This window comes from Onychomys torridus, chromosome 9, assembly GCF_903995425.1.
Source record: "Onychomys torridus chromosome 9, mOncTor1.1, whole genome shotgun sequence".
NCBI lineage: Eukaryota > Metazoa > Chordata > Mammalia > Rodentia > Cricetidae > Onychomys > Onychomys torridus.
In genome coordinates, this window is record NC_050451.1 from 22303768 (window position 1) to 22313309 (window position 9542).

At 43.3% G+C, this 9542-nt stretch overlaps 1 protein-coding gene across 1 annotated transcript in view; it reads right to left on the reverse strand.

The window, feature by feature from the left end:
• Synpr (synaptoporin) overlaps positions 1 to 7325 on the reverse strand; it is a 341260-nt gene extending 333935 nt beyond the window's left edge. The window contains exons 1-2 of the mRNA XM_036199958.1: positions 7100 to 7325; positions 6900 to 6965 (exon numbers count right to left, since the gene is read on the reverse strand). Coding sequence (XP_036055851.1) covers positions 6900 to 6965; positions 7100 to 7117 — 84 coding nt within the window. The 5' untranslated portion in view covers positions 7118 to 7325. The remainder of the gene's footprint in view (positions 1 to 6899; positions 6966 to 7099) is intronic.
• Between the last annotated feature and the right edge of the window lie 2217 nt (positions 7326 to 9542).

Consider the following 9542-nt stretch of genomic DNA (forward strand, 5'->3'; position numbering starts at 1 on the left):
ATACAGGGAACTGCTGGGGGGATGCACCTGTGGTTGACAGTCTCCAGAGAGGAGGCAAGGAGGGAAGGAGTGAGCCAGGCCATGGTGGTGGTGGCAGTCTAGGACCTTGACTAACTAACAGTCAGGCACTTCTTTATTTATACAGAATTCAGTAAGCATGGATAGATTCATGTTGTTTCAAAACATAGCTCATTTCATTTTTGTTTTTGGACATGTGTTTCACTTCCTCTTCCATATCTTTTAGTCATCACTGATAAACCATGACAGAACAGTTATCTTTTACAATCATTTTCCCTCAAGTTTAATCATCATTGACAAACAGTTATCTTTCATAACCATTTTTACTCATCATGCCTATAACCCAGTTTTTAAGAATCTAGAAGCATATGATAGCCTGTTCTGGGGCTTGCAGTTCTGTGGCTTCAAGGATGCTAGACATTAAGAAAACCTCCAAACCAACTCTGGAAGATTGTCATGTCCTGAGCAGTGCTCAAGAAAAATCCTCAGGCCAAAGCTGCTGCAGTTAGTATTCAATTGTGCCATAATACAATATTTTACATTTCTTGTTTCTTTATAGAATTTATTTATATTCCTAATCCTGGCATTCTTTGGCTTCTTGGTCATATGACACCACTGTGGCCTTGCACGAACTAACTTTTCTAAGAAAGGGAGTTCCTGACACCTCATTCTTTTATCATACTTCCACACCATTCTTTGCCCATAAATATAAGTCTCTACGTCTAACTTTGTTGCTGTATGTGCCACATAATCTCCTGAGTGTACAGCGAGAAGAGGCTTTTAATCTGATCTTTGGCCAACTTCTCTAGCCCACCAAATTTTGTTGACTTTTAAAAATTTACTTTGTTTTAATTATCTTGTTCCTGAGAGTAAGTAAGATGTTTCAAGAATATCTCATAAAAAGACCTCTGACTTGTGTATGTGTGTCACAACCTCCAAGGCATAAGGAAGACCTTCACGTAGATAAGGATATCTCCCTAAAATAGGAAGGGTTAGTATGCTCAGGACTTTCTTGGGGAAGCTTAGAAGCAGTACTCCTGAGAGAAGGCACAAATGATTCTTAAGAAATTTCCTATCAACCCAATATCCTTAAATAGTACAAATATTAAAAGTCCCCCAAATACGTGTGGAGATGAAGACCACAGGTGGCATGGCAGCCATCATGCGGCTCAGCTTTGCTGGATCTTTGTCAAGCAGCTGTACTGGCCCTGTGACTTCTGCTGTCCCCACCAGGTTTTGGCAGCACCAGGGATCAAGGATATAGGCACAAATGCAACAGAAGTGAAATACAGCCTACAGAAGATAAGACATCAGGAAGGCCATGGTCCTGCACACATCTATCCTGCATATCTAAAATTTAAAAACCAATTAAGCCATGACTATTGTCCTCCTCACTTTATACCTGTGAGAGGGACAGATTTGAATCCTCTTGAGAGAATTTCACTCTCTTATTCTTCCCTGTTCTGATGGGCCCTTATGCCAGCTGGCTCAGTAAACTCAGAGAAGCCTTACGTGCTGAATTCTAGGGTGCTACTGTGCATCATGCATGCATCCATTCATAGTCCAACTGAACACAATTTTGACAGGTGAGAAGGTTATAATTAAATACATGTTAACTTAGCATTAAGTACATCAGGCTCTTAATGGAAGACTGCCACTCTGGATTCCGATGTTTTACATTATCTCTCCTCATCTTGCTTATATCAGAGAGAAAAGGGAATTGCTTATTGTATGCAAAACAAAAGGATGACAATAAAATGTGATTAAATTATTGAAAAGTCTTTTGTGGACATTTTATGTGAAAAAATGATTTGAAATAAAATTTGCTTACTTAACTAACAATGAGCAGAAAATGAAGCCAAATATAAAAGACAATAGATATCTGTTGAATTTTCTCTAAAAGCAGACATTCATTAGTATTTTCAGAAAAGGTCTCAAACATATATCTTGATGGAAGTGATAAACAGCACAAAGTACAGTAGCATTGGCGTTTACAACTTCTTCAAAATTTTGGGACTGGAAACACCAAGGACCTGCTGCATGAGAGGAAGAAGACTATAGCATTTAGAGAAATAGAGTTTGAGGGGAGGCTGGCAAGACTTGGCTTTAGCATTTCCAGTGGCTTTGTTCTCAATGAGTTAGTTAGCAGCCCTGAGCCCCAAGGTGAAACGATGTCATACAAAACAACACAACACATGAGATGTGTCTTCATCTGAAGCTTGCAAAGGAGTGTGCTTACCCTTCTCTTCCTCATATACCATCATTATATTACATTCTGTTATAGGTACCAATTGGTTGTCACCAGTAGCAGGAGCTGTGTGTGTTCTCTCCTGATAGCAAGAAAGCAGATACAAGTGTGATATTTCTTGGAGAATATAGCTTAGAATTTAGCTTCAGGAATGGAAATTAAATAAATGCTAGTATGATCATCTAAATAGACCACATGCATTTCTGGATTGGCTGGCCTCATCAGGGAGGTGGTGGGGCAGAAACAAAAATTAGAAAGAAATGTGAACTCCAGAGTAGTAGACATGTTATAGTAAAATTAGAGATGGATATCAGAGAATAACGATTAGAGAAATCTGGCAAGTTGATTCTGTAAGGGCAGAATCTGGAGCTGCAGCATAATGCTAGAGGACTAGTTAAGCCACACAGAACAGTGCTGGAGGACTATTCAAGTCACATACAATAGTTCTAGAGGACTAGTCAAGCTACATAGCATCATCAGGTGAAGTAGTCCTTTGTACTGCTCCAACAGTGCTAGTATTTGAAGCATTATTACGTCCTGAGCAACACGAACATGTTGAGTCTACTTTCCACTTCACATGGATTCCATGGTGCAAACCCAGAGTTTATAAACAGCAGAAGGAAGAAATAACATGTTTATGATTACACATGCTGAGACGGGGGTAAGAGAGAGAAAGAGGGAGGGAGGGGGGAGGGGGGAGAGGGAGTCTCTCTGGAAGAGAGAGGAGACCTATTTGCAGTACTGAAGTAACAAAAAAGGAAGACCAGTAGAAGACAGGATAATATGTGCATAGCTTTTGAAATATGAAAACAAGATAAGTTAAGATACTTTATAACATTTCCAAATAGTGGGTTAAGAGATTTACAGCACATAACACATAATTTCTCATCAGGGAATAAATGAAACAGACTACCAGTTAGGCCTTTGTTTTGAATCTCTGTTTTTAAACAGTTAGTAAAAGTCCCCTGAGCTTGTTTAAGTAAAGATCAAGGATGGGAAAGTCTTTCCCAGGAACACTTGAGAGTGGTTAAGGCTTTTCCCTCCATGCTTTTCTGAGCTATTAAGATTTTAAATTTACCTCATCCACAAGCTCTCTCTAAGGAAAGAATATATGAAGTGCACCTTCCCCTGAATGCAATAAACCCCAAAGTAGAGGAGCCTTTGGACACCAACCAGTTCAAATGGTCCATCCATAGAAACAAACACTTATAACCTGAGTTCCTAAGAATCACTCACATGTATAACTGTAGACAAGTGACATGTCTGCAATTTTGATTGTCATGACTTTCCTGCCCCACTCTCTATCACTGACTACCAAGTTGCATCTTGTAAAAAAAAAAAATCACTATGTATATTTCAGTTGTATATACTGTGATGTTTCCTTCTATGTTCATATAACACACACACACACACACACGCACACACACACACACACACTATTTTATCTGATGGAGCACTTCATTCACATACTGATTAACAGAATGCATATTGTTCTTCTCTATTTAAGGTTTTAAGAAATATTTAAAAAGGAAGGAAATTTTATTTTATTTCTTTTTTATTATTAAGAATTCTTCTGAAAGAGCATCCCACTGTGTATCCCAGGCTGATCCTCCTGCCTCTGCCTCCTTAGTGCTTGGAATACAATTGTATACCAACATGCCTGGATTCATTTTTTGACATTTAGTAATTGTATCAATGAGGATTATAGGCCTCAACTTCCATGTGAATGAATACTAAGTTAACTGATTGTAAATGAATATTAAGTTAATTGATTGTCTTTAATGATTGTATCATTTACACAAATTACATGTTAGATATTTTTCTACATGGATTTATTAGTTGTTTCCATTCTTTCCAACTGCAAATGATGTTGCAATAGATGCCACTGAACATATTGTTGTGGTTTGGATGTGTATGCATCTTCCAACATTTACATGTTATGACCTAATCCCCCAAATGGCAGTATTAGATGGGACATGAGTCACTCACAAGGAAAGAGTTCTCATAAACAGCAGTCATGCCCTTACAAAGGGCAAATAAGGACAGAGAGAAGGTGCCATCTGTGAACCAGAGTGTGAGCCCTTGCCAGACACAGAATCTGCCAGCCTGTGATTGAAACTTCCAGCCTTTAGAACTATAAGAAAGAAATCTCTGATGCAACAGCTATCCAATTTAAGGTAAATTATTATTTTAAAAAACCCTATTATAAAAACCCAAGTGGACTATGGGACACATACCTCTGTATGGACTTTTGTTTCTGTGAGATAAATGCTGGAAATGATTATAGTTTAAAGATTGAAGACTCAGCCTCAAAGTTACTTTCTATCACTTTGTCAACTTCTACAGCAACAGAGTACCTGGAATATTTTAAGTACTCTATCATTACCAATGGACAGTTTTTCAGATCACTCACTGTTTATCAAGTGTAAGATACAGAGGCAAGACAAACTCTATTGTACTAGGAGACTACACCTCCACCTGATGTGACTATCATCAGGCTCCACATGCCACAGTCCTCACACAGGTGGATACTGGCTCTTCCTCTGTCCAGTACTGTAATCCTGCACTCTCAAGCAAAGCAACCTATAATAAAATGAAATACAGTGTGATGCTTCTCACAAATAAATTAATCAAAAGTAACAGAATCCCAGAAATGGAGTGAATCACTCAGTTTGGGGATCAGAAATGGTCGGGGGAGAGTATGAAACATACTTTATTGAGAAGTTAACATTTCAGCTGAGAGGAAAAAAAAAAAAAGACAAACATCTTTCCTAGGCCTATAACATGAAAAGTGAGATGAAAATGTTCGCAGAGCTAAATAACAATGCGTGTATCCAAGCGCAGTGTTTTATCAGCACTGGCGCATCTGAGAATCACCTATAGGAGCTTGTTCAGAATGTTGATTGATGAACAGCTTCCTCATGCTCCAATTCAGTGTCCAGAAAGCTGTGATCTAAGAAAACTCTCAGACTGACCATGCTTTGGAATTTATCAACAGAAACCTTGTGAGTAAGGGCAAAAATTAGTTTAAGAATGAGTGATATGTCAAGTCAATGACTATGTGGGATAGTTACAGGTTATATCAGAAAATGGCATCAGGTTCCTGAGCTTTGAGGTCAAATAAGCTGGCGATTGGAGCACTGTTTGGTTTTCAGGAAGCCACCCCTTCACCAGAACTGCTGGGTGGATGGCTAAGTGAGTGAACACAAGGGGAGGTTAAGGAAAGCAACTAAAGATCTGTCAGCTGTGAGAACAGCATTGCTTTTTGGAGTTGGCAACAAGGAAAAAAAACAAAACCAACAAACAACAGCAACAACAAAACAATACTAGGACTGGCAGAGTCTTTCTCCAGATAAAAGCCCTTGCTGCCAAACTTGACAATCTGAGTTCCATCCCAGAAATCTACGTAAGTGGAATGAGAGAACTAACCCTCATATTATCTTCTGACCTCCACATGTGCACAATGGTTTTGGTTTACACACACACACACACACACACACACACACACACACACACACACAATGTAAAAGGAAAACAGTATCAGAAGAGCCAACTGAAAGCCAGTAGCTGGAGCCTTCTTAAAGAACTTTCTTGAAGAGGTTAAATTGATCATCCAATTAGGCACTGTTGTTTTGCAGTGCATAGGGCAGGTGCGATTACTGAGACTATGATATAAATATGCGTCACACTCATGTAGTCAAATCCAGACACATGCTTTGTCTCTACCTCTGAAGCCCAGAACAGGCTCTTACATAATTTCCTAGCTAGTCAGTGTTAGCGCCTGTGATTAATGCCACATGACGGGCTCTGAACTTTCTGTTCAGATGGTTTCTCTAGCCTTGCAGAGCTCCTAGCAAGAGGAAATGTGTGACCCACAGACTTCACTCCTGATAACTATCATTCCAGCCAACAGCATTGCCATTGCTCCATGAGGCGTCGTGAGGAACCATTTTTGTGCCTTGCTGCTGTCTACAGACAAACTGCCATAGGACTCTTGAGGTAGGTATTTAAAACAGAAACACGCCAGAGGAGCAACATAACTTCCCACAGCCCAACCCTGAAAGAAAGCTGATTAAGGATTCGTCTGGGGAAAGCCAGAAGAGTCTCCCATGGTAGAGAAATGATACTAGGGAAATCCTCTCTACTATAAGCTCACTAAAGCCTCCAGGAGTCTCCCTCTAGCTGGGGCTTCCAGCAGAGCTGTGAGTATCCCCGTCCAGAGCAGACGCTGTTCCAGTGCTGACCAACTTTTCCAGCTTGGACAAGTCCTCCCAGCTCTCCAACGGCATTCCTGGGTACCTACCCCGCGTGGCCACAGGCTCACAGGGTTCCAGGGAAGAGGCCAGAGCGCCCTGGAGGTTTCTCCTTCACCCTCCCACCTCTCCCGTTCCCCCCACCAGCCCCTGCTGGCCAGCATGTTTCTAAGGGAGGTGATTCTGGCTCCTGCACAAATTCATTCACATTCCCTCTGGAATCCCAGTGTGACCTCGACCCTACCTAGCAGTCCCGGAACAGCATCTCGGGAGCAGGCAGGATAGAAGGAGGCTGGACCCCAGGCTGTGAATAGACCCAGGCAGAGAGCGCCCCACTTGACCTCTTTCCACCTGGCAGCTGCTGCCTCCCAGCTACTCACCAACTCCAGAGCTCGCAGGAAGGCAAGGGGTTCTTTCAATGCCCGAAAGGTGCCTGCCGAGGCCAGCTACAGATGAATAAGACAAGAGAGATAAAGAAAAAAGTATAAGCTGAGGGCTGGGTTCACCTGCCCAGGTGTCGGGATTCCCGGCCGTTCCCCAACTCTAGGCCAGCAGCTTTGCCTGTCCTGTTCAGTTTTACCTGGCTCACAGGGTCCATGGCTCGCCCTTGCTACGTCTTCTCCCACACCGATTCCCTGCAGGGATGAAGTTCCTCTGACCCGCGGTCGCCAGGGTCAGAGGCCACTTCAGGCCGAAGCAGCTGACCTGAGACACGGGAGGGGAGCCGGCTCGGTGAGGCTCCGCTGCGCTGTGCGCTCCGGGAGCTAGCACTGGGGAGGCAACCGGAGCTGGAGAGGGGTAGGCGGGGCAGAGTGGGCAAGGGAGCAGCAACAGGGGAGGGGAGAGAGAGCCAAGCAGTCAGGGCCAGGCTGTCATTGGCCAGCCGCACGCTCCACGGGGGAGGGCGCCCGGGTGGGCTAAGCACAACCGGCTCACATTGGTCCAGGCCCAGCGCGCGCTGCTCTGGGCTCCGGGGAAACTTTGGGGCTTTGGCTGGCAACAGTAGGCTAACGTCCTCAGCAAGAAGGCTGTGGGCTGCAAGAGGCTTCCGGTAGGAAAAGAAGACCCACTCTCTGGGGAGACAGGCATTCACTCTGATGACTTCTCTATGACAAAGAAACCATCGATCACTCTAGTCATTACCCAAAGCCTGCATGGAAAGGCTTTCCTTGTGGCTAGATCATTTCAGACTCTGGGGTCTGAAGACACTGCTTCTTCCCCTCCAGGAAGCAGGGTTTGGGGAGGAAACTGGTGTGTAGACTGGAGAGCTACTGGATGGTGAGAGGGAAGGGGAGAGAGAGAGAGAGAGAGAGAGAGGGAGAGGGAGAGGGAGGGAGGGAGGGAGAGGGAGGGAGGGAGGGAGAGGGAGGGAGGGAGGGAGGGAGGGAGTCAGCATATAGTGCTCCAACCTGAATCAACTGATCTTGACTATAGCACCAGGTACCGTGCAGGTAGGTCATTTTCCTGACCATATGCGAGGTCCGTAGCAAATTAGCCCTATTTTAAAGTAGAAAACAGGTGGGATTAGAACCAGCACGTGACGAACTAAACTGGCGTTGAACTTAAAGGACATTTCAAGCCTATCTATATTCGGTCTCTTTTTAACTACGTGTCAATCCCCTAAGTGCACCTCCCTAAAATTATGATAGATAACAGTTTCCACCCCAACCAGATTCAAACTCTGCTTAGAATTTAATGAGAAGTAGCTCACCCCCACCCCTTAATGGGTCAACCTTGCTGAATATAATAAACAGCAACAACTTAGTTCTGCCAACCAAGAAAACACCTTGCTAAGACCTTGACAGACATCATTTCATTAAATATTCTCAAAACACCCATGGGTTAATAGTAGTATTCTCAGTCTTGAGGTGAGGAAACTGGAGCTTGCTGAGGGGAAGTGACCTGCTCAGTGTTGTTCAGCTTGCAGGCAACGAGCCAGAGCTCAACTAAGAATGGAGTCACAGAGAGCATAGAGGAAGGAGAAGACAGGAAAGAGGGAGAGAAGGGTGCAAATCCATCACCTTATGCAGCCCTTTCTTCTCCCTTTGGACTGGCTTCTACATATGAAGTGGTCTCCCAGCAACACAGAGAGTCCATCTGTTTACTACAAAGATTTGCCAAAAAGGCTTGGAGTGCATGGAAATATGTGAGGGGTGTATTCAATATTTAGGAGTGGAGAAAATAAATATAATGATGAATATTTTGCAATCTATAAGAAGAGACCACAGCCCCAAATTGGGTAAGAGTAAGAAAAGGCTTTTAAGAGAGACACTTCCAACCCTGTCAATAGATTTTTATTAAAGAACAACTAGAAATCAGAAGAGTGGGAACCCCAACAGGCCAGTTGCACCATCTGCAGCCACAGCTTTGTTCCCACTGCTCTTCCTACATGCAGATAGCCTCTAAAACAGTGGGACACAATTGTTGAAAAAGAAGCCTCGATGCAACTACAGGGTGTGTAGGAGAAGCAGAACATGATCAGTTATTTAGTACTTGGTGTCCTGAATTGTATGTTTGTGAACACAAGAGTGCTATGAGGACTTGAGTAGATTTTGTAGCTAGTCTGCATAGGACAATATCTCATACTTCAATTCTCCCCAAAATTGAATCTACCCAAAAGCAACCAGGAACATACAAAGGTCCAGACTGTAGCACTCACCATCCGCTCTTAGAATCCCCTTCCTTTTTGATCCAGGAGTAGCCATGTGACTGCCAGAGGCAATGCTGTTTTTCTGAGGATAAATTTGGGGCAGAAGTTTGGAGAATTTTATATAATCTACTCTTTGGCTTATTTCTGAACACTAAATGATGATGAATATCAATTCTTCATAGAGACTGGGGATACAGCTTAGTGGTAGAGCATTTGCCTGGCATATGCAAGGGCCTGGCTTTAGTCCCTAGATTACTAAAAGCAGGGCAGGGGCCGGGTGTTAGTGGCGCACGCCTGTAATCCCAGCACTCAGGAGGCAGAGGCAGGCAGATCTCTGTGAGTTTGAGGCCAGCCTGGTCTCCAAAGCGGGTTC